The 25,765-nt window shown below is 42.4% G+C and overlaps 1 protein-coding gene across 1 annotated transcript in view; it reads left to right on the top strand.

Moving 5' to 3' along the window:
* Positions 1 to 25,765, top strand: part of F8 (coagulation factor VIII) — a 112,572-nt gene that overhangs the window by 7,685 nt on the left and 79,122 nt on the right. The window contains exons 2-9 of the mRNA XM_082610237.1: positions 4,898 to 5,019; positions 8,018 to 8,140; positions 12,325 to 12,537; positions 15,973 to 16,041; positions 18,939 to 19,040; positions 20,855 to 21,076; positions 21,742 to 21,997; positions 22,294 to 22,465. Coding sequence (XP_082466363.1) covers positions 4,898 to 5,019; positions 8,018 to 8,140; positions 12,325 to 12,537; positions 15,973 to 16,041; positions 18,939 to 19,040; positions 20,855 to 21,076; positions 21,742 to 21,997; positions 22,294 to 22,465 — 1,279 coding nt within the window. The remainder of the gene's footprint in view (positions 1 to 4,897; positions 5,020 to 8,017; positions 8,141 to 12,324; positions 12,538 to 15,972; positions 16,042 to 18,938; positions 19,041 to 20,854; positions 21,077 to 21,741; positions 21,998 to 22,293; positions 22,466 to 25,765) is intronic.

The raw sequence follows: 25,765 nt of genomic DNA, 5'->3' as shown, positions 1-25,765 counted from the left end.
GCCAACGCGGCCAGGCCCCCTGTGTCTCTGTACTGATCAGTCATTAAGCACTGGCTATCCTGGGAAGGGGGCGTGACCTGTTCCAGAAAGGGGCTGTGGTCTGCTCTGGGAATGGGCTTGGCCTCCCTGAGAAGGGCCAGTGGGCTGCTTTGGAAAAGGGGTGTCCAGGCCCTGTGGGCGGGGCATGAGCCCGGCGGGCCGCTCCTCGAAGATACCAGAGCTGAGGGCTGTCCTCCAGCAGCACCCACACCCCAGGTGGCCGGGTTCGAGTACTTTCCAAGACGCCCCCTCCCCATCTCCATCACAGCCCCCACTCACTCACCCTCCATGTCCTCACCTGCACCGGGGGCAGCTTCTCCAGGCTCCAGGGGCCGTCGCATCGCGCCCTTCAGCTGGTGTGGCTGCCCTGGGGTGTGACCCACTCCAGCCTGCTTCACGTGAGACAGCCCTCCCCCCTTGGTGGTCGTGCCCCAGGGGCTCCTGGTCTGGCATGCCCCTCCTTGGGTATGGTAGCCCCAGGTGCCCAGGCGGCGTCCCTGCTTCTCAGTGAGACTCCTGTGTTTTGTGCTGTGAGGACCTTCTACACTGCCGAGCCCAGAGCTGCAGGTGGAGATGGGGGGCACAGACTCCCCGGGTGGGTCACGGGGGAAGAGAGGTTGTTTTGCTGCCGTTCTTTGCTTCCTGAACCCGTGTGTTCTCATTCGGGCCACAGAACCATCTTTGAATCAATGCATATCCAGCACCTTGGAGGTTGGCCCTCTATCCTTATGGAGCCCTGCCTCCAAGCTGGAGCTTTAGCTGTGCCTTTAAGAGGTCATTCCATTGCTCTCTCTGTCTGGCAGCTTCTGCATGGGGTGGCATCTGATAAAGCCAGTGGATGCCATGGTCATGGGCTCACTCCAGCACCTCCTTTGCTGTACAGTGGCCCCCTGGTCTGATACGATGTCATATGGGATCCTACATCAGTGAATCAAGCCCTGTGTGAGCCCTCAGACAGTGGTGCTGGCTGAGGCCCTGCAGGCAGGAAAGCGAACATATCCCTGAAATACATGTCTCTTCTCTTCAGAATGAAGAGCCAGCCCTCCTAGGGTGGAAGGGATCCAGTGCAATTTGCCACTGAATCGCTGGCTGGTCTCCATGATGGACAGTGCCCAGTTAGGAACTCAGCAGGGGTTTCTGTTGCTGGCAGCTTGGATTTGGGGAGGCAACACAAGTTAAATCAGCCTTAGTCAGTGGGACCCCTTGCTTTTGGGTCCATGCATTAATTCTCTCCACGCCTCCACAGCCACTTGGCTCACATCTTGCCAGCACTGAGATGGCCCATGTAGAGGCTGGCTAATGGTAGTTGTCAGCCATTTTGTCTCTGTTATTGTTTTGCACTTCTTCCACAGTAGCTATTCTCTGATGGCATTAACATATGACATGAAGGTTTTTTTATTTTGTACCCACTCACTAATATGCCTTTGCCCCAGACATCCTTGTCCTTGACCTTCCAGTCCTTTCCTTTCTAGGCCCTTGAACAGCCAGCCAAGCCATGTGCTGCTGTCCATTAGTCTGTGTATATTTGAACCTTGGGCCGTTTCTCTTTCTGCTCAAAGTGAACAACCAACATTAGCCAAAATTTGGCCCATCGGGAGATTATCCTTCACCATTGTCTGTTAAATCCACCCCTGAGTGGGGCTGTAATACAACAGCGGTCAGTTTTTGGCTCGTACCTGAATACCAAGCTGACCCAACTGTACATAATCTCAGGCTTTTTCCCCTGCTAGCGACTGGTCGTCAGGGACCCCCCACATGGCTATGGGTGTGACTTGAGGTAAAGGTGGCTGTGTAGCCCGAGTAGATGAGATGGGCCTCCGACAATCTGATCGTTCAGCCTGCTCTTGCACTGTGGTCCATGCAGATCCCCACGCCTGACTCTGTAAATCAGCTCCTTTTACTGGAAGGGCTTCCTTATCAGTACGGTGGCTTCTGGCCCTCAGCCAGTACATAGAGTCACTTGTCCTGGCCTTGGGCTGGCCGAGCTGCTCCTGGCACGTGCTTTCTCGGGTGTCCTGGAAACCCTGGGATGGAGTGAGCTGCAAGGCTCCCTGGGAGGGGAGGGCTGTCAGGGAGGAGAGAATTAAGTCAGTCTCATCTTTGCCTCCTCCTTGAGAGAGGTGTACGCAAAACAATGCACACTTTGAAGAGTGTTTTCAGTCCATCTGCTGCTCCATACCTCCAAGGCTGCCGAGGTCTTCCTCTGTGACTGTCGGTTGGCCAGTTTCTCTCGTGCTGGCGACAATCTTTATGTGAAGCAGGAGCTGCTAAACTGTTAGGTGCAGGCTCACCATTTTCAGGCTCTGCCAAACCCTCGTGTCTTCTGAAGGGGCATCTCCCTCGTTTCCTTGGCTGACCCTTCCTCCTTGATTTCGACACTATCTAGGGCTCACAGAGCCTCCTTCTGCAGGTGGCTGTCTGGTGTGTCTGCCTGTGTCTACGCCTCTTCTTTCCACCGTCGCCTGCCGTTCGTGTTGAGTGGGGCTCCCGGAAACTCGCGTAGCAGCGTCTGGTCTGTCTGCCATTCGATGCACTTTTATTTTTCACCAGAGCCGTTCAAACCTACGTCTCTGGGCCACACCCCTCATCAGAGTTCCAGGGGCACAAACTCGGGGACCTACCAGATGGTTCCACCCTGCTGGGTACCAGCTTCGCCTTAGCATAGCCGCGGTTTTGGTGGGCGGAGGGCCACCGTGTGCCTCCCGAAAGAGCTCTGACAGCCTCACGCCTACCCTTTCGCTGGGCCTTTTAAGTTTTCGGTTGTTCTGAGCGGGGTTCTGCTACTCATGGGTGACAGCATTGCCACAAATTTATAGCTGTCGGTGAATTATCTGAAAGCAAATCGGATGAAAAAGAATGTTGCCAGCCAACATTGTGCAAGTAGTGACAACTTCTGTGTTTCTTTGGGTGATGTTATAGCTTTTTAAGCACACAAATTTCAAAAAAAAAAAGGATTGTCTGCTTTTTTTCTTTTGTGTATGTATGTGTGCAGGAAGTTTATTGGGAGGAGTTTATGGGGGCTTAGCTTACTGAGGCTCACCAAGTGTCTGGATAGTTTCCTTGAGGAATGATGACATATCAGGGCCTTAGTGTTGGTCTCTGTTCCTGGCAAACTGGACATTTACAACAGCAGTAGCTAGATCAGCCTTGGTGAGTCCATGATGTTGAGCCCATGCATAGTCACCATCATGGCTCCTCCATTTATATGTCCATTTTGGCAGCATTGGGGTGCCAATGACTGAGGCTGGCTAACATCAACTGGCTAAGTCATTCAGTTTACTTGGTTGTTTGGTGCAGTTTCCTTGGCAGAAATTGCAGCATTTATTGCAAGATGCCCAACCTGGGGCCAAGGAAGGAGAACGGGCAGCTCATGCTCAAAAGACCCGAACACCACGATGGCTTTCAGGGAAGGGCTTTTAAAGGCAAAGTGAGGGAGGGGGTGGCGGGATACCTGATCAGCTTATGGACATTCTTCTGACTGGTTGGTGGTGAGGTAGCCAGGTGGTATTTCGGGAGGGAGTCAACATCATCAGCCTTCTGGTTCCAGTGGTCTGGGGACTACACGCCGGTGGTCAGCATGCAGTTACCTTCTTCCACCCGGTGGGGGTCTTAGTATCTGCAAAACAACTCAGGAATATGACTCAGGATATGATCTATAGCCCTTGAGGAGCAACTTTCTCTCTCCTTTTCAGTGTTGGAAGTTTCTGTTGTCATATGCTCAAGCTCAGAGATTTTTTTCCTAACAATATCCAGTTTACTAAGGAGCCTATCAAAGGCATTCTTCATTTTCATTACAGTGTTTTTGATCTCTACCATTTCTTCTGGATTTTTCTTAGAATTTCCATCTTTCTGCTTATATTATCCATCTGTTCTTACATGTTGCCTACTTTTTACATTAAAATATTTAACATATTAGTCATAGTTTTTTTTAATTTCTGGTCTAATACTTCCAACATTCTTGTCATATCTGACTCTAGTTCTGCTGCTTGTTCAGTCTCTATGAACTGTGGGGTTCTTTTTTAATGCCTTTTAGTGTGCCTTGTAAGTTTTTGCTGAATGATGGACATGAGTGCTGGATAAAAGGAACTTTGGTAAATTAGGCCTTTAGTAATGTGGTGGTGAGGTGTGGGGAAGTGCTCTATAGCCCTATGATTAGGTCTCAGTCTTTTAGTGAGCCTGTGCCCCTGGACTGTGAACTTCACCACTGCTTCTCAGTCTCACCCCTTGACACAGGATGGCTAGAGTTGGGTATTCCCTTTCCTCTACGTGGAAGGAGAAGGAGGATGATGTTGGGTATCTTCCTTCTTCCAGGTAGATTAAGCTGTGATTAAAATCCCAGAATGATAAGCTCTGGTAAAATAATTTCTCATGAGGGCAGGCATAAGAACAGAATGCTCTGGCATATTTTTATTTTTTTATTTTTTATTTTTATAATTTTTTTAAAATTTATTTATTTTATTTCCTACTACAACACTGGTTCCCACAGGCATTTCTGCTTGAAGGTTTCTGTTCTAGTAAGTTGTGATTCTCTGCATTCACCTGTCTGTCTCTCTAATTTTGGGGGCAGCAGTTTTCTCTGTGACTTCGTATACAGCTTCCAATCTGCCTTGTTAACAGTAGAGGAGAGTGGGATGGAAGCATTACTTCCAGCTGCTTTTTAAATTATGTTTTATTTTTTGGCCACACCACACGGCATGCAGGATCTTAGTTCCCCGACCAGGGATCGAACCTGAGCCCACTGCACTGGAAGTGTGGCGTCTTAACTACTGGACCACCAGGGAAGTCCCTCAGCTATTTTTTAAAGTGGGTTCAAAGAAGGGTCAACCAAAATGAATGACTTTTTCCTTTCTTCACACAGGTTTTCTCCTAGAGTGCCAAGATCTTTACCATTCAACACCTCAGTCATGTACAAAAAGACTGTGTTTGTAGAGTTCATGGATCAGCATTTCAACATTGCCAAGCCCAGGCCACCATGGATGGGTAATGCAAACAATATTGACTCATTGTTATGAAACGGGGTATCTTATTTCCTTGCAAGGATTCCCCAGTCTTGGGGCTGCAGTTTTCTTGGCCAGGCTTCCCTTATTACAACATCTTGGGGAAATACACTGGCTGAATGGTCTCAGTCTTCTTACTGGGCCCTCCTCCCCTGCTTGAGTGCCCTTTATCTTGGACCTGGGTTCATTTTATTTTCTCTCTGCTTCCAATCCCTAGCTGATCTTATCCAGTCTCATGGCTTGAAAATATCATACATGCCAATAAGTCCCAAGTTTATATCTCTAGTTCAGACTGCTTGCTTGATACCTCCACTTAGGTGTCAAATAAGCATGTAACAGGATGTTAAGATGAGACATTTCCTACCTTAGAATGATTGCTCAGAATTATAGGTGACAAGTACCCCCAAATTCTAAAGAGAGATATCAGGCCACCTATTCAGGACTTGGTCAGGTAGTGGTCCAAAATTGGTTCAGCAACCGTTAGCCCATCATATACCTCCAGCCTATATAAAAGAAGGTTAGGAACTTATGAAAGAGTTTAGATTTGAATATTTCTTTTTTTTTAATTTATTTAATTAATTAATTTTTTGGCTGCCTTGTGTCTTTGTTGCTGTGTGCCGGCTTTCTCCAGTTGCCTCGAGCAAGGGCTACTCTTCATTGCGGTGCACGGGCTTCTCACTGTGGTGGCTTCTCTTGTTGCGGAGCACAGGCTCTAGGCGCGAGGGCTTCAGTAGTTGTGGCTTGCGGGTTCTAGAGCACAGACTCAGTAGTTGTGGTGCACGGGCTTAGTTGCTCCGTGGCATGTGGGATCTTCCCGGACCAGGGCTCGAACCCGTGGCCCCTGCACTGGCAGGTGGATTCTTAACCACTGCGCCACCAGGGAAGTCCCCTTAAGGATTTCTTTTGAAAGCATTTTGGTGTTTGTATATTCCCATGGGGGGAGGGAGGCCTCTCCCTCATGTCAAGCGGCAGTGAGGGAGGCTTCAGGAGAATCATTTAGAAAACTTGACATAGTTCTGGAGCTTGGAAGATACTGACTAGTGCCTGATTTTTATCTGGAAAAACTTTCAATGCCAGAGTGTTGGGGAGCTTCCCCTGATGGCATAATAAGGAGAGTGGGCTATAGCAGAGGCTAACTGCACTGCAACCATTAGGTGTGAGACCAGGAAGGTCATAGAACAAGACTTGCCTCAAGAAGACCCTGCCTGAGAGGACTTCCTGCCAGGGCTAAGTGATCCCAACAGAAAAGATCTATGTGATTGTACTGTCAGAAGCAGAAACTGAGAGGAGAGATAAAGTGACAGCTGGAGAGGGCGTATCCCATGTCAGGGGGAGGTGGAGTAGGACGTCCCCATATTGAGAGGGAGAGAGTCTCTAAAGAACTCATATAAGTTCTCTAAGAAACAAAGACCCAGAATTTTGGCATGTGCCACATCCAGGAGGTACCAAAGCCAAGAAAGATCTTGTCAGCATGTCTCTTTTTGCACTCTTATCCTTTGTCCACTAGCTCCAACTTCAGAAAGTCCAGAGGCAGTAAAATGAGAAAGCAGTGAAGCTGCCAACCAAACTTCCTTTTCCCATTACAGGTTTCTGAGCCTGTTTCAGAACTGAACTGGAGGAGGGAGGGACCCTTAAATTGCAGGTGACATCAAAAATTTGATATTAGACCAGACTGGATTTATTAGTACCTAAAAATGATACTCTTAATATGTGAAGGTTACTGGGAAAAAAGTGGGACTGTTCAAAATGCAACGAAGGGAAATTCCACATACAATTAAAAGCTATGAAAAATAAACCTATTTCATATTTTCATCCCATTGAATCCAGTCCATTCAATAAAACCATTTGTAGGCATCTTATACTTAGTATGTGTATAAGTCAGAAGTCTTGATTTTCCTCTAAATTTTCTGTGCCATGGCCTGACTACCACGCACTTGCACAAACCAAAATCACAGGAGTCATTCCTGGCTCCTGGCTCTCTCACTTTTTCCCCCCTATCTTCAATATCCAACCCATGAGCAAGTCTTGTTGACTTGTTGACCTTGTTGAAATAAAATAGACTACCAGATCTTTCTCCAGAAAAGATGGGTTTATTCAGGATCAGCAAAGAACTGCATTTTGAGGTCTGCAACCATGGCAAACTACAAACAAGTCCCTGAATAGCAAGGGGAGAGGAACACAGTTTATAGAGGGGAAAAGGAAGTTGGAAGGGCTAGAGTAAACAGAGTCCATGGCTGCTTATTGGCTGAGTCCTTGCCAGGAAAGATGAGGAGTCTTCTTCCCGTTGGGTTCTGCTATTGTCACAGGGTGTGAGAGCGCCCCCTTCTGGTCTCCCAACTCTATTTAATTGATGCTTCTGTTAATTAATATTTTTTACACTCTTCCTCCAATACAAGTCCCAAGTCTGCTTCTTCTAAATTCCAAATTCATCCAAACTGCTGTAGCCTACAAAGTCCTACATGTTATGTTCCCTGCCTGCCTCGATAACCTTATTTTCTACTATTCCCTTGCTCATTCACTTTGCTTCAACCACATGTTAGTTTACCATATTTAAAGTGTCCTCTACTTCCTGCCTCATCATTTTCTAGCACACCATCATCATTTATAGCACTTATAACAACCTACAATTTTCTTCTTTCTTTATTTACATGCTTAATGTCTCTAGAATGTGATCTCCATGATCTATCTTGTTAACTACTGCATCTCTACTGCCTATGGCAGTTTCTAGAATATAGTAGGAACTCAATTATTAGTTGAATTAATAAATGCATTGAATGAATTGCCAGAAATCTGTCTTCAGAACAACTATGAGGCTGAGCTGGTTATAGCAGTTTATGTATTCATTCATTCAGCTACTACTTTTTATCAATAACCATAGGGGCACGCTTCTCTACTGTGACTTTGACCATCACTTTTGTGATAACAGGTTTTCTGGAGTGCCACCCTCCAAATGACCTTTGGGGGACATCTCATTCTTGCAGGTCTGCTGGGTCCTACCATCCAGGCTGAGGTTTATGACACAGTGGTCGTTACACTTAAGAATATGGCTTCTCATCCTGTTAGTCTTCATGCTATTGGCGTATCCTACTGGAAATCTTCTGAAGGTGAGTCAAATGCCCTCCTATTGTCCTGTCATCCTAGGAACAAAAGAGTATTGAGTATAAGGGCATACAGCTACTGAATGGTGGATTCGGGATTCAAACCTAGGCCCATTTCATGAAGTCAAGAACCTTGTCATTTTAGTCTAAACCCTAAAGTTTGTTGCTGTCCCCTGTTCTCCCTTGGGGAGCCAGGCTGCGTATGTTAAAAATCCCACTGTATCTGCCTTCCTATGCCCAGAAAACTTCCTAGGGAGGATCAAGGCCCATGGTATAGAAATGAAACAGAATTCTCCTTCTCCTTCCTTAGATTCAGAATTTCCAGATATCTCCTCTGCCTCCCCTCCCCCCAATTTCTAAATATGTGATTAGGGTCAACTAGCAGAAGCACAAACTGACCTCATTACAGCAAGCAACCTGTTTGGCCACAGTCCCCACTTCAGCTAGCTTCTCTTTAACCTTCGCAGTGCAGGAAGGGAATGAAGAGAGAGCCACAACAGACTGTGATATTGCCCAGATAGACTATGGCATATACAGATCAAGAAGATTCAAGTAAATCATTAAGAAATTATTAGAGCACATGCCCTGTATTGTATAGTCTAACTATGCTTATGCATTGACTAATTTCTCATTCTGAAATTGGAAAGCATTAGTTTTCTAGGTTGCACTCGTTAGGTCAGGGCAGACCTGGACTGGGGGAAGGTGAAAGACAGGAGGAGGCAGGTGCTATAGAGGAAAAGTCATCCCAGGTTCTGACTGGTGCCTGGCAGGCTATTTCCATGAGGCTTATCTACTTGGAAGCTTCCAGAACTAATCTAGGGGCGTTTTAGAGAGACCAGGGTTCCCACAATTCTGCAGCTGGGAGCTGACCATAGAGATGACTGTATTGCACCCTAAGCCTGGTGAGTTCTGGGAAAATAGACTATCATCTCTCACACATACATCTACAGTGGTTCTTCCCAGGAACAACACAGTGCGTCAACGGCCTAATGCCCATGCGATTTACGATCCTAGCACGAGCCTGTGTATTTATATGTTATGATCCACAGGCTCCTGGCCTTCTTAGACTAGCCTGGGGGCCCCAGGATGTAAGTTAAATCTGTGACAATGTTGAGTATCACTTCATATGCTTGTTGACCTTTCTGATATCCTTTTGTAAAGTATCTGATCAACTGTTTAAGTGTTTTCCTGTTGAAAAAAAATGAGTTGTTTATCTTTTTCTTATGGATTTGTAGAGGCACTTTATATATTCTGAATACAAATCGTTTGACAGATATAAATATTTGCATATCTTCTTCCAGTCTGTAGCTTGAATTTTAATTTTACTCTCTTAACAGTTTTCTTTTTTGGTAAACAGAAGTTCTTAAAGTTAATTAAGCACAAAAGTTCAACAGTTAATGAAGCACAAAAAGGTATCACATTTTTTTCCTTTTATGTTAGAGCTTTGTGTCTTATTTAAGACATTTGCCTATCCCAAAGTCATGAAGAATTTCTTCTATGCTTTCCTCTAGAAGTTTTATTATTTTCCCTTTCATACTTACATCTGTGACCCATCTTAAATTAATTTTTGTGTATGGTTTCCCTATAGCATCTTTAAACAGCTTTGTTGAGGTATAATTTACATACCACAAAATTCACTCATCTAAAGTAGTTTGATGACTTTTACTAAATTTAGACAGTTGTGCAGCCATCAACACAATCCATGTCAAGAAGTTCTGTCTTTGCAGTTCAAGCCGCATTCCCACTCTCAGTCCCAGACAACTTCTGATCTGCTCTATATCTCTATAGCTTTGCAGGCCTGTCATTTTTATCTCCCAAACCAACTCTGGTAAATTACATTTCAGTTCACCAAATAGTCATCCCCTCCCCCAGAGTGGCAGGAGTACATTTCCCTGCCATATTGTTGTTGGACTTGGCCATATGATGTATGCCAAGATAGCTAGTTCACATGGAGTGTCTGTCAAAGGGAATTTCAAGTTTGGTCTTGAGCTGAAAATGGAAACCCAGTACTAGAGAAAGGCTTTTAATTTCTTCTCTGGACAAGTGGCGTTCTAAGACACCAACCTAGGCTGTAAGTAGGTCCACAAAATGAGGCGCTGAGTAGGAATGAGATGAGGTTGGCCATGAGCTGCAAAACTTTGAGGGAGCTGTGAAAGACAGTATGGGGGCATACGAGTTAAGAAGTACTAACCCGAAGCTGCCGAGAAGACATCAGGCAAAGGAAAAATAGCTGAAGGCACCAGAGAGTGAAGTGGAGTAGCCTCTGAAGCACAGCATTTGTCCTGTGGTAGAGTAGTCATGCCCACGGGTCACTGAGCTGTGGCCCTTCAGGACTGAGACCAACAAAAATCCTTGGCATGGGGAGTCAGAATGTGGGTCTCAACTCCTGCTGGACGCCCAGGAATTTGGGATGTCTCAGCAGGCTAGCTTCTGGGGGCCTAGACCAGACCTGGGGCACGGCTGACCCAGCGGTAGCAGGGGGTTGAATAGAGGGCTAACCAGGACACTGGAAGCAGTGTTCTTCCTCATATAATAGAAGATAAAAATTACACAAAACACATTCTGCTTAGAATATTTGCAGTGGCTGATATATAAGCTCAGGTAAGACTCTGATGGAGACATTAGTAGATATGTAAACTTTAAGGGCTGTGCACAATGCTTTTTCCCAGGCACCGCCTACTTCACTTGGTCTTGACAAATCAACTTTGTCTTCACCGAAGGATAGACCTTGTTATTAGCAACCTGAGCAGAACCCAAAATCTCAGGTTCAAGCTTTCAACATTCTGAACATCACTTCCTAGTTTTCCAGCTGTCATTCTCTCACTGCCCACTCCTACAATTCTTCATTCTCATTGGGATCCACCATGTACTGACCCTACAATTTTTCACCGTCTGCCTTGCCAAGACAGGTATAGTTTTCACGCATTCTTGGCCTCTCATCAACCCCCCAACCCCAACCTTAGTATTAGGAAAAAGGACATTCTTTTCCTAATGAAATATTTCAAACAAAAAAAGGTACAGGAAATAATAGAGCAAACAAACATGTACCCATTACCTCACTTTGGCAAATCTTAACATTTTGCCATGTTTGCTTACTTTATTTTAAGAAATTAAACATTACAGATATAGTTGAAGCCCCTTCTTTACCCGTCCATGATCCCCTCCCTCCCTATCCAAATGTATTCACTATTCAGAATTTTATACCAACCCACAATCACACAGACACCTGAACCACACTCTCCAACCTGAGGTACAACTCACGTTTTTCTAAATGTCCCCCAGGATCTGCCAAGCACAGGTATTGGTCTGCTGTTGCTTCTGGATGAAGCCAATTGTCCCTAGTGCTCAGTGGAGGGGCACCCCTTTACCAAAGAGGCTGACTTTATAGTGGGCCAGTGCAGGGGTCTCTAGTACAGCTCTGCTGGAGAGGTCCCTCTATTAGATGTATAGCTGTTGTGAGGTACGATGGGATATAGATGAGGAGCACCCTGAATGCCTTGGGAGGCTCTGGAGTCCCAGAGACCATTATGAATCCGAGAAGCTTAGGTGAGTTGCTAGAAAAATAGTTCAATAGAAGTATAAGCATTATGGTCAGTGAGTTTCAATATTTTCCACTTCAGTCCACTGAAATGACGTAGAAGCAATGACACTTCACTAACAATGAACACATATAGTGCTCAGTGTAGAATAAAGGTATCAGGATAATCCAGGGGTCAATTTTAACATCACTAAGGATGGGACAGCCAGAAAATATCTGCCCCTGATATGGTCTGGCCTGCCAGAGAAGAACCAAGTTAAAAACAACATTTAAAAAAATCTCTGCGTCTCACCCTTCCCTGACCCTCACCAGTGCTGAGTAAAGAGTCTGGGACAACAGTACATACCCATGTATGTCTACTGAATTGAATTGACTTGAATTAGGTAAAAAGATGCAATAATGAAAGCAGTATTATTGTCATAATCTGGAGGTCTCAGAGGACCACTTAACCACTCATGTTTGCATTAGTGGTCAAGAACTCCTCTGCAATATATAAGGCTTCTCCCCATGTATAGCTGCTACTTGTTAGTATTCCAAATTAAGTTTCAGGAACACTGTTTCTTGTGTAGAGTCTACTGGTGACAATAAACCTGATGTTTCCTTGAGTGGGCAATGGGCATAGAAAGGACAATTTTATCCCTCCTTGATTTAGGTGCTGAATATGAGGATAAAACCAGCCAAAGGGAGAAGGAAGATGATAAAGTCATTCCTGGTAAAAGTCATACCTACGTCTGGCAGGTCCTGAAAGAAAATGGTCCAACGGCCTCTGACCCACCATGTCTCACCTACTCATATCTTTCTCATGTGGACCTGGTGAAAGACGTGAATTCAGGCCTCATTGGAGCCCTGCTGGTTTGTAGAGAAGGTAAGTATAAGAAAGAGTAGGATTGGGATGAAATAAGCAGGCAAGTACAAACTTCTGAAAGAGGTTTCTTTTCCCTAGCATCATGCCATGGAAAGGAGAATAATGTAGTCTCCGAGAAGAACAGATGCCCATCCTATGTAGCCAGAATGCACTCTAATGTTCAAGAAAAGCCAAGTTCTGGAATTAGGTCTCTCTTCTCCTCTGCTTCTACTTTCTACTTCAGATATCCTATGCGCTGTCTCAGTAGTGCCTTTTATAATTTTGTGTTAGGTGCCTTGAAACCTCCATGAAGGTAAATACATCCAAGCGTGTGATCAATGGCATATAGACCACTTCAGGAGGTTAGTCATCTGTAACCCAAAAACATAAAAATCTGAGAAAAGCAAGCATTTATACATGTTTATAAGTTCTTATCCTAAAAATCATAGTAATTTAAATTAAACCTTTTATAAAAAATTTTTTCCCGGGAATTCCCCGGCGGTCCAGTGGTTAGGACTCTTTGCTCTCACTGCTGAGGGCCCGGGTTCAATCCCTGGTCAGGGAACTAAGATCCCACAAGCTGCACGGTGCAGCCAAAAAAAAAAAAGTAAAAAAAAAATTATTGAAGTATAATTGACCTACAACACTATTATAGTTCTAAGTGCACAACATAGTGCCAAATGAATGAACAAATGAAAAGATGCTCAACATCGCTAATCATCAAGGAAATATAAATCAAAACCTAGAGCTATCACCTCACACATATCAGGATGGCTATTATCAAAAAGGCCACAAATAACAAGTGTTGGCAAGGATGTGGAGAAAAGGGAACCCTTGTGCACTGTTGGTGGGAATGTAAATTGGCACAGTCATCATGGAAAACAGTATGGAGGGTTCTCAAAAATTAAAAATAGAGCTACCATACGATCCAGCAATTCCACTTCTGGGTATTTTTCAGAAGAAAATGAAAGCTCTAATTCGAAAAGATGTATGTACCCCAATGTTCATTGCAGCATTATTTACAACAGCCAAGATATGGAAGCAACCTAAGTGTCCACCAGCAGATGAATGGATAAAGAAGATGTGGGGAATATTACTCAGCCATGAAAAAGAATGAAATCTTGCCATTTGTGACAACATGGATGGACCAGAGGGCATTATCCTAAGTGAAATAAGTCAGAGGGAGAAAGAAGATACTGTATGATTTCACTTATAGATGGAATCTAAAAAACAAAATAAATGAGGGACTTCCCTGGTGGTCCAGTGGTTAAGAATCCATGCTCCCAATGCAGGGGGCACAGGTTCAGTCCCGGGTTGGGGAATTAAGATCCCACATGCTGCACAGCACGGCCAAAAAATAATAATAATAATAACAAAACAGAAACAAATTCATAGATAAAGAGAACAAACAGGTGGTTACCAGAGGGGAGAGAGGTGGAGGGATGAGTGAAATAGATGAGGGAGACTAAGAGGTACAAACCTCAAGTTACAAAATAAATGAGTCACAGGGATGAAATGTACAGCATGGGGAATATAGTCAATAACACTGTAATAACTTTGTATGGTGACAGATGACAACTAGACTTATTGTGGTGATCTCTTGTAATGTATAGAAATATAGAATCACTATGTTGTGGACTTGGATTATATGTATAATGACGTGTCCATTATATTAGTATCATACAGTATTATATATGTCAGTGTCATATATCATATAGTATGAAATATATGTCATATATAGTATCATATCACTGCCCTAAAAATCCTCTGGCAACCACTGTTCTTTAAATTGTCTCCATAGTTTTGCCTTTTCCAGAATGTCAAATAGTATGTAGCCTTTTCATATTGGCTTCTTCCACTTAGTAACATGCATTTAAGGTTCCTCCATGTTTTTCATGGCTTGATAGCTTCTTTCCTCTTATCTTATTTTTTTCTTTTTTTCTTTTTCTTTTTCTTTTTTTTTTTGTGGTATGCGGGCCTCTCACTGTTGTGGCCTCTCCTGTTGTGGAGCACAGGCTCCGGACGCGCAGGCTCAGCAGCCATGGCTCACGGGCCTAGCCGCTCCACGGCATGTGGGATCTTCCTGGACTGGGGCATGAACCTGTGTCCCCTGCATCGGCAGGCGGACTCTCAACCACTGCGCCACCAGGGAAGCCCATCTTTTTAGTGCTGAATAATATTCTTTTGTCTGAATGGACCAGTTTATTTATCCATTCACCTACTGAAAGACATCAATTTCACTACCTGATAATTTAAAAAATATAATAAAAAGAATTAATATCCTTTCAGACAGCTTTACCTGTATTTTAAATTTGTATGGGTGAGTTAGTTTCTTTGTCCAATTTAACTTTTACTTTCCAAGCATTAAGTGTACAAGAGACGACTTCTCTGGTGGCACAGTGGTTAAGGATCCGCCTGCCAATGCAGGGAACATGGGTTCGAGCCCTGGTCAGGGAAGATCCCACATGCCGTGGAGCAACTAAGCCCATGTGCCACAACTACTGAGCCTGCACTCTAGAGCCCACGAGCCACAACTACTGAGCCTGTGTGCCACAGCTACTGAAGCCCACATGCCTAGAGCCCATGCTCCGCAACAAGAGAAGCCACCTCAATGAAAAGCCCGTACACTGCGACGAAGAGTAGCCCCCGCTCACTGCAACTAGAGAAAGCCAGTGCACATCAATGAAGACCCAATGCAGGCAAAAATAAATTAATTAATTAATTTTAAAAGAAAGAGTACGAGAGAGGAAAGAACATTATAAACAAAAATCTTCCTACTCAAAATAAACCTGCAAAGAAAACTTCCCAATCAAGTGAAAAAGTATGCTAAGAAAGGCAGCTAACAAATTCAACAGTTAAAGCATGAAGCAAGCTCATTTGTAACATTGATAACTTTAAATATTGATATACATGGTGTTCATTTAAAGTATGAGTATAGGTGTTTAATATAGACAGTAGTAAAATATATATATGTATAGACAGTCGTTATTTTGCTCATAACTTTTAATTTACAATTGCAGAAGAAAAAGTTAAAAGTGTAATAGAAATTTTCCATATTAATTACCTACATGCACATTTCCATGAACAGTGTGTATGATTTTTGTAATTTTTCTTTTTCTGTTTTATGTTTGTTCTGAATATATACATATATATGAAATACGGTTATATGGACTTGTAGTTTGTATGTCTTTTTAATTTCGTTTTTAGTAATTAATTTTTAGTGTATTTTATAAAAGTAATGGTCTGCAACAAATCTGAAATTCTTTAAAAAGTCCTTTACCCCGAATAATTTTAGAATTACTGGCATAGGAGATGTGACACCAAGGAAATAATGTTATGGTAAAGTTAATAAGAGACCAAGAGACAAAGCAGTTGATGAAGTAATGTATCCTCCTCGTGTCATTTTCCTATGAGAGGATTTTCAATAGAAGATAAGTGCTCTCACTTCTTTTTCAGGGAGTCTGACCAAAGAAAGGACACAGACCTTGCACGAATTTGTACTACTTTTTGCTGTATTTGATGAAGGTTAGTGAGCTGCAGTCTGAATTTTGGTCTCCTGAAAAAAATGAAATATATTAATTTAATGTGGTACTTAAGCATGAGGGCTGTTAATGTCCAGAGGAAGTGATTACAGAAAGATCATAAAGTACATTATCATTCAGGAATGATGCAGACAGGGATGAAAATGAATTCCAAGGAAAAAATGCAATCTGAGTTCCACTGGCAGCTATGAAGTAAGAAGACAGAGTAGCTGCGTAACCTTGTCCCTCTTATTAAATCCATCAACAAAGACTTTTTGCTTTACTTTCTCTTTTTTTTTCCGGTTTGAAGCAAAGGAAAGTTTTATTCTTTGTGCAAAGAATGGAGAAGTGCGAGCTTAGACTCTAGAGCAAACGCCCTTCCGACAGGCCGTGGGCGGGGCTGCTTTAGGGACGGGGGGGGGGGGGGGGGGGAAGGGGCGGACCTCTCCCGGCAGGCGCAGCTACAGACGGCAGTGCGTGCACAGCATCTCTGCACACGGCCTGCTGCCGCTGTCTGGCCTTGAGTGTCGTGGGCAGCTTCTGCTCCCAGCGGTGGAGCTGACGTGTCGGGGCAGCCGTTTTGCACCAGGAGCTCTGGTCTGAAGGGCTAGCGGCAAGGCCTCTGCCCCCGACAACGTTTCATGTATGTAATTTTGTTTTGTTTGCTTGTCTGTTAGTTTTGGTTATACTTGGGAGACAGTTATTCACTTTCCCACATCGCCAATTATGGATACGAGTGGCTAAGGTTTCTATCTCCTCAGGAAAACACAGCCCAACTGAGTGACTATCACATCCTTTGGAGAATTTCAATCTTTGGTCACAGCACTTAAGAGCTCCTGGTTTTGGTCCCACAAGCCCTTTTTTTTTTTTTCCGGTACGTGGGCCTCTCACTGTTGTGGCCTCTCCCGTTGCGGAGCACAGGCTCTGGACGCGCAGGCCCAGCGGCCATGGCTCACAGGCCCAGCCGCTCCGCGGCATGTGGGATCCTCCCGGACTGGGGCACGAACCCGTGTCCCCTGCATCGGCAGGCGGACTCTCAACCACTGCACCACCAGGGAAGCCCCCACAAGCCCTTTTTGAAGTGACTTATTGCTTTACTTTCTAAATGCCCCCTGTTATCTTTTAAAGAAATTTTTACTAAAAATCATATATATTTAAGGTGTACAACATGATGATTTTAGATAAATAGATATAGATAGAGAAATGATTACTACAGTCAAACTAACATATCTCCTCGCAGAGTTATTTCTTGTGTGTGGTGAGAGCACCTGAAATCTACTCCCTTAGCATATTTCCAGTGTTCAATGTAGTAAGATTAACTATAGTCTTCACACTGCACATTAGATCCCCAGAACCTGTTCATCTTAAAACTGAAAGCTTGTACCATTTGACCAACATTTCCCCATTCCCCCAGACCCTGGCAACCCCCCTTGTGTTCTATGTTTCTATGAGTATACTTTTGCTTATCTTCACCTCTTACTTTTAAGTAACTTTGGCAAGTTACTTAACCCTTCTGTGTCTCAGTTTTATCCAGCTGAAAAGTGAAATAATAAGTACTTTTTCATAGGATGGTTGTAAGGATTAAGTGGGTGATTTCTTCCTCGTCACCATCATGATCACCTTCTGAAGTGAGACCCCCCCCCCATCATCTCTCTCCTGACTAGTCTCCTTGTCTTTTTGTGCCCCCTGACACTTCATTATTACTATAGCAGTCAAAGGGAGCTTACTGAAATGTGAATCTGATCTTGTCACCCCAGCCCTTAAAATCCTTCAATTTTACATCAAGGCAAAATGTAAACTTCTTAATACAATGATACACGACCTAGTCTTTGATGACCTGTCTAGCTTCATTGTGCTCCTCTTCCTGCCTCACCGTTCATCACCGTTCAAGTTGCAGCCACACTGAACACATTTTGTGTAACACCCAAAACATGCCATGCTTTTTCTTGCATCCGGACCTTTGCTTATGCTGTTTCTTCTGCCTGGAAAGCCTATCTCCAGCTTCACACCAAGTTTCTCCTCCTTCTGGTCTAGGTTAGATGCCTCTTTATATATTTCCACAGCACCTTGAGCTTCCTCCTTATGACACTAAATCATCATTGCTAGCTTTATTTAATATTTATCTTCTTTGACCTCGTATTCCTTTCTCTTCAGGCAAAGTGAGGTTCCTTCTCCTCTCTGCTCCCATAGTATCCTGTTCTTATCTCTCTTACATCACTCTTCACTCTGTATTATAATTGTCTGCTTCTCTGTCTATTCGAGCTAAATTGTAAGCGCCTAGAAGGTAGAGGCTGTGTCTTCTTTGTCATCAGTGCCTAGTGCTCAGTAGTGTTCAGTAAATATGTTTAACTGAATGAACAAATGAGTGGATCAAGGGATAAATGAACTTATGAGAGTTCCCCAAAGGCTGGGTGCCTCAGAAAGTTTCAGTCCTTTGCACAAAAGGGCAAGACCTCAAGGAGCTGCTAATAATAATATTTATAGTGCCTTTCACTCTTGTTAATTTCAGGGACAAAGTTGGAAAGCTTTCGGGTTCTTGGGCTTTCATTATTACAAACTGGCTGAAGCAGTTAGGACAGGGACAGGTACTGGCAGCCTTTTCCTAGGATGCTTTTCATGTGCTTCCTTTTACATAAGTCAGCTAATGAACAGAATGAAATCATCACGGTGCAAATTAACCAATATTCTCCCTTCTACTAGTTATCATCTGTCATTATTCCTTTCCAAGTAGTGTCATGGATAAATATAGGGAGAGATCATTACTTTGAGCAAGAAATATCTGCCATTTGGTAACTGTCTTCTCCCTTTTTCTTATGACTTTGAGGGCAAATCATCTGTGCCTACTGTGCTGACATGAGACAGACACTTAGCTGGCCCTCTATCCGCATCCTCTCTCAACAGGGAAAAGTTGGCACTCAGGAAAAAATGAGTCCTTGACACAGGCTGTGGATCCTGCATCTGCAATGCACACAATCAATGGCTATATAAACAGGTCTCTGCCAGGTATGTACAGCCTGCTCAAGAATCCTCAAGATCTTCTGCATTCACCACAGAGCTCTCTTTTCCAGTTCTCCTCAGTTACCTAAAAATTAAGGTTTCTTTTGCTTAAATGTAAATGGGCATCTAAGGATGAACAGATATTTAAGGAAAGCCTGAAACACGAAGAGAATATGCAAAGATAAAGAAAAGTAGTATGCCTTGCCTTATCATCCCTTCCATCTGGATGTTCCTGAGGTACATCCTTTTATAATGAATATAATAAACAGGTTTCTAGTAAGTAAAAAAAGTAGTAATAGGATTATATGAAAAAGAAACAATCAAAACAAGAATATGCTCACAAAATTAGCAATATGATTGTCAAAATACAAACTTAATAGAAAGTGGTATAAAACAAATCTCCCAGACAGCAAAACAAAAAGAGATTGAGAAAGCAAATCTCCCAGACAGCAAAAGAAAAAGAGATTTTTAAAATCAAAGAAATGATAGAATAAAGTGTTAAAAAAAGAAAAGAGTTGAGTCTTTATATAAAAATTTCCCAGCAGGATAAATAAAAAAATATCCCCACACAAAATTAGGTTTGTGGAATTTCAAAGAACAAAGAGAAGATATATAAGCTTCCCCTGGGAGAAACAGGTCACATACAAAGGCATGAGAATTAGACTGGCAATATAATGAACCAATACCTTAAAAGTTCTAAAGGAAAAGTTATTTTCAACCTAGAGTTCATAGCCAAACTATAACTTAACTTTGGGGGAAGAATAAAGACATTTTCAGAAATGGTAGCCCTTAGAAGCCACTGAATATGTGCTACAATAAAACTAGAGAGTAAACCAAGAAAGAGGAAGTTGGAAAATTCAGACACCCAAGAAAATAATGAAGGACGAGGAAGGATATTTTCTTAACTCTTTTCTGTATTTTTCAAGAATTCTATAATTAATATGCATGATTTCAGAATTAGAAAAGAAATTAACTTTCAAAACATACAAGTCCCTGCTCTCACATATCAAGTTAATTAACCTCTCTGAGCATCAGTTTCCTCGCCTCTAAGTGAGGGATGATAACTATAGTTTCTACATTCATAGGGTTATTGGAAGTTAAAACTTGTAAAATACTTTGGACAGTGCTTGATGTTACACGAGTGCTCAGTAAACATTACTGTTATTAATTATATTGCCATCATTGGCGTTAGATTGGATGTGAGAAGTGAGAGTGGGGACAAGAATAACTCTCACTTGCATAACTGAATTCAGGATGGTACCATTCACTGAAATAAAGAAGTCTGGAATAAGATGAGGTGATAAAGATTGAAAATTTGGTTTTGTACCTGTGGGTTTTATGAGATATCCAGGTGAAGATATTGAGAAGGTATCAGTCTGTATCAGTCTGGAGTTAATACCATGAGAATGAATGATATTATTCAGGGAGAAAATTTGATTAACAAGAGAATAAGGCCTAGGGATGCACCCTGGGGTGATCCATCATTTAATGGATGGGTAAAGAAGGAGCAGTCTAAGGCTTAATGGAACAAAACCCTGTTGAAACAGAGGCCAGGGGAGGAGAGAATTTCAATAAGAAATGAATGGTCAACAGATGCAGATGAAGACTGAAAAATACCCATTGGATTTAGCAGCATGATAGTCATTGATGACTTTGGCAAGAGCTGTTAGTTTGACAGTACCCCAGTGTCCTTGGAAAGTTTGGTTCCAAGTCAAGATAATAAAATTTGTAAGGACAATTTGTTCATCCTATCCTAGAAAGTGTTTTCCATTTCAAATTCTCTACTTCTTGCTTATAGCTGTGTTATTCTTACTTTACAGGTCTGATTGGATGTCATAAGAAATCAGTCTATTGGCATGTGATTGGGATGGGCACCACCCCTGAAGTGCACTCAGTTTTCCTCGAAGGCCACACATTTCTTGTGAGGAACCATCGCCAGGCTTCTTTGGAGATCTCACCAATAACATTCCTTACGGCTCAGACACTCCTGATGGACCTTGGCCAGTTTCTACTGTTTTGTCATATCTCTTCCCACCAACATGGTAATATCTGTGGATCTTAAAAATGAGTATTATAAATATCCAGCTCTTCTTTTAATGGAATTTACTGTCTACTGTCCAGTATAGGATTATGTTAGTTAGACCTCAACTGAGATTCCCTAGTTGCCAGTTTTCAGAGCAAATATTTCACCTTGAGTATAAGAGGGCTTGATTATTAGTAGTACTTGTGAATGTACTGGTGAATCTACCTGTGATATAGGGAGGGGAAAATGAGGTGGCAAGAGTGAGGATTTTGGGTCATAGCTGAAGAGATGTTTTATGAGAAATTTAGGGAAAAGGAAAAAAGTGCACTGTCTAGGTTGTAATCATAAGGGCTCCAGGATATCAGTAGTGATGCCCAGAGCATTATATAGCAAATACAAATGGATATTGTGAGCAAATGAGTGAGTCTTGAAAAAGGGGTAAAACATATATTGGAGGAGAGTCAGGCAGAAGGGAAATGGTGAGTGCAAAGACCACAGGAAGAAACCAGAAAGTACCAGATATGGGGAAGGTAAGACATATAGGACAATGGCAAGAAAGGATATTGGTGTGGAGAAGGGAACACTTAAGAGAAGGCCTTGAAGGCCTAACAAGAAAGAACAAAGCCATAAGAGTTAAGGCAAGAAAGTCTCATTGGAACCTGACATTCGTTTGTCTGACTCCAGATGGTATGGAAGCTTATGTCACAGTAGATAGCTGCCCAGAGGAACCCCACATATGGATGAAAAGTAATGAAGAAGAAGATTATGATGATTTTTATGACTCTGACATGGATGTGGTCAGATTTGATGGTGACAGCGCTCCTCCCTTTATCCAAATCCGCTCAGTTGCAAAGAAGCATCCTAAAACCTGGGTCCACTACATTGCTGCTGAAGAGGAGGACTGGGACTATGCTCCCTCAGTCCTTACCTCCAATGACAGGCAAGTACCTTTTGACTCTTGGTGCTATCTCTTCCCCATAATCAAAAATTCTTCCCAGTTATTCAAAACAACAAATCCTTAAGCCATGTTTAAGGTTAGGTACAGGTATAGAATCAAATGGCAAGGGCATTAATATGTTTGGTAAATTAACATAGCTAAACATCAGGGATGCTTATATTTTTCTCACTCCTTTCCTTGATTAAATCATATGAGCTATTTTAGAGTTGGATTTTAGCAACCTGTCCTCTACCTAGAATTCTCCATTCCAACCTCTCATCTTTTTGTGTCTCACACAGAAGTTATAAAAGTCTGTATTTGAACAATGGTCCTCAGCGGATTGGTAGGAAGTACAAAAAAGTCCGATTTATAGCTTACACAGATGAAACATTTAAGACTCGTGAAGCTATTCAGTATGAATCAGGAATCCTGGGACCTTTACTTTATGGAGAAGTTGGAGACACACTTTTGGTAAGTTGAGGAAAAGATATAAGGTTGGGTAAGAAGACAAAGTCTGGAGGGTTTTGAGTTTTTTAAAATTTCATAATTCAGCCTTGTCTCCAATGGGCAGGATCTTTTAAAAATTATAAATGTTACACAAATAAATGTGGATTATAAATTTGTTTTAAAATATTATAGAACAAAATATTTAATGCCACCTATTAAACCTGACACTCCTTTGAAATACTCATTGCTTAGACTTTCATACATATCCTTCTACAACTTTTAGAAGGATTTTACATTTGACTTGTAAGGAAAAAAATAACAAGAAGGATATGTGACAGAGAGTAGATACAGCCCACAAAGCCTGGAGCATTTACTATCTGTCCCTTTCCAGAAAATGTTTCCTGACCCTTGATATAGCATATTAACAATACTTATGCTTCAAATAACAGTGGCTTTAAAAAATAGGGAGTTATGTTTTCACAAGCAATTTAGAGATAGATAGATGGTCATGTCAACCGTAAAAAAATGCACAACCTAAAAGTTGAGAGTTATGTTTTATTCGGCGGACATTCTCAGGACTTCAAGCCCGGGAGACAGCGTCTCAAGTAAGCCTGAGAGAACTGCTCCAAGGAGGCAAGGGGGGTGCCAGGGTATATAGGAGTTTTGCAACAAACGGCAGGTAGTAGGAACAAAAGATTACTGTTAATTAAAGAAAACCAGGTATCCCGAGTTAAGGAATTTAGTACTTTTCTGTGTATGGGAAGATGCAAGAGTCTGAGCTTATCGAAATCATTCCTTTGAACAGCACCTCAGCTATCTGGGGCCAGTATCCTGTGCTTTCTTATCCTGCGTTTCCTTAAGCTGCACCACTGGGTGTGGCTGCAGTCTGATGACTGCTAGACAGCTGGGCATTCTTTGTTTCCTCTCCTGAGTTACCTCAGAGCTCACTGATGGCTGCGACATCCTTTGTTTACTGATATGGCAGGCAGCGTTCTTAACATGGCTATATTTTGCTTATATATTTGTAAAAGGTTTTATGCATTATGAATATTAACACATTGTTATTTATCTTTCAAATATTTTTCTCAGTCTGTCACTTGTACTTTAAGTCCTTTGTGATGTCTTTTGTCCTATAAAAATTTTCAGTTTTTATGTAGTCAAGATCTTTTCTCAATCTTTAAATTTATGTTTTTCTGGATATTTTTCATTTATGTTTTCTGCCTAGGAACATCTTTACTACCTCTAAGAGATTATAAATATGGTCTACTATATTTTATTCTTTTACATTTACAGTTTTATTTTTACAATAAGCATTTTAATTGCTATGGAAGTTACTTTTGGGTATAAAGCATCATGTAAAATAGGGATTTCCCCAATGACAGCCAATTGGTCCAATCAATCCTTTCTTCACTAATTTTAAAATGCCTTTTTTATTATATACTAGAATGATAAAATCTGTTCTGTTTAACTGATCTGTTATCACACTGTTTTAATGACTGCAACCTTGTGATATGTTTTGATATTTGTAGGGCATGTCTACCTTCATTTTACTTCTTTAAAATTTTAATTAACTATTAATGTACAGTTTTTCTTCATGAATTTTATTTACCTATTTTTGAATTAGCCAGTACAAATAACTCAAAAGGCAAAAAAGATTATGCAAGAAAAAGCAAGCTTTCCTTCCTCCCAGACTTCCAGTCCCATAGTCTGACCAGCTATCATTGCTGTCAGTTTTTTATTTTCCCTTTCAGAAACAGTATATACATATACAAGTGTATGTGCACATATTTCACACAAAAATAGAAGCACTATGTAGATTTTAACAATATATCATATATAATTTCATATCAATATATGTACGTCTACCTCATTCTTTCATTTTTGTAAGTTTTGCTCTTATATATGCTAAATCCTATAAGGCTTTTCTGTTAATGTGAGAATTTGAGGACTATTTTTTACTTTTTATATGGAAATTATCAAACATACCCAGAAGTAGAGAGAAGAGTAAGATAAACTTCTTTGAACCCATCACTCAGCTTCAACAGTTATCAACAAATGGCTAATCTCATTTTGTCTATAAACCAACTAGGCCTAACAGACATCTACAGACCAGGCCACCCAACTCCAATAGAATACATATTCTTCTCAAATGCACAAGAAACACTCTCCAGGATAGATTATACATTAGGCCACAAACCAAGTCTCAAAAATTTTAAAGAAAACTATAGTTCAAAATTCCTTGTGAATATAGATGCAAAAATCCTCCACGTTATTAAGCCAAATCTAGCAACATTTTAAAAAGATCATACACTATAGTCAAGTGAGATTTATCTCAGGAATGTAGGGATGGTTCAACATATGAAAATTAAAGCAATACAACATATTACTTGAATAAAGGACAAAAGCACATGATCATGTAATACGTGAAGAAAAAGGACTTGACAAAATCCATTACCCATTCATGATAGAAAAAACTCAATGAACTAGCAACACAATGCAAGGTCCTTAACTTGATGAAGAACATCTAAGAAAAACTTATAATACGCTGAAAGACTAAATGTTTTCCCCCTGAGATTAGGAACAAGTCAAGATGTCCACTCTTGGCAGGGCGGGGGCAGGGGCAGCAGCTTCGGGGGCACCGAGGCCCTACTCGCCCCATCACGCCATTGCTGCCCAGATGCCGCGGCCCCCCGTCCACCCCACTGCACCTGCAGAGACTCGGGAAAGTGCCAGGTGGGCATGGGGTGGTCTCCACGTCCTCGAATCTGCCCTTTCAGTTATTTTCTTGACGTGACCTTAAGTCACCCAGAACTAACTGGGACGCCCGGTCCAGCAGTCGAAGGGGAACCGGAGGGTCTCTGCCTGACCGAAATGGTAACCTGGCAGCAGGGGAAGCTGGCGAGAGGTTCTAGAAGTTGCCTGAGAACTTTGTGCCATCGGCAGCTCCTGCCTAAAATCGTCGGGAGCTGCTAAAATCGTCTTTAGGAAGGCTGGCAGCCAAGTGTGACACCCTAGCATTCCATACGAGGATAGACAGTGACCTGGGAGGTAATTTCCACATCCTGCTATTTGTGTTCAGGGTCGAGGCTTATGGACGACACGAAGGGAAGACGAGGGAAGGACGATGGATGCAAACACGTCCACGGAAGCATCGCCCCAGCTCCGAACTGGGTCCGCCTACTGCTGGCATCGCAGCAAAGGGTCAAGGCCAGGTCAGGCCCACAGAGGGTGCCTCCTAACTTCACTGTTGACCCCAAGTGCAGACTGTCCTACAAACGGGTTAGAAAGGATGACTTGGGTTCCTAGTCATTAGAAGTTTTTTGA

Source organism: Mesoplodon mirus, assembly GCF_964341445.2.
Source record: "Mesoplodon mirus genome assembly, chromosome: X".
Classification (NCBI taxonomy): domain Eukaryota; kingdom Metazoa; phylum Chordata; class Mammalia; order Artiodactyla; family Ziphiidae; genus Mesoplodon; species Mesoplodon mirus.
This window is presented reverse-complemented; position numbering and strand designations above follow the sequence as displayed.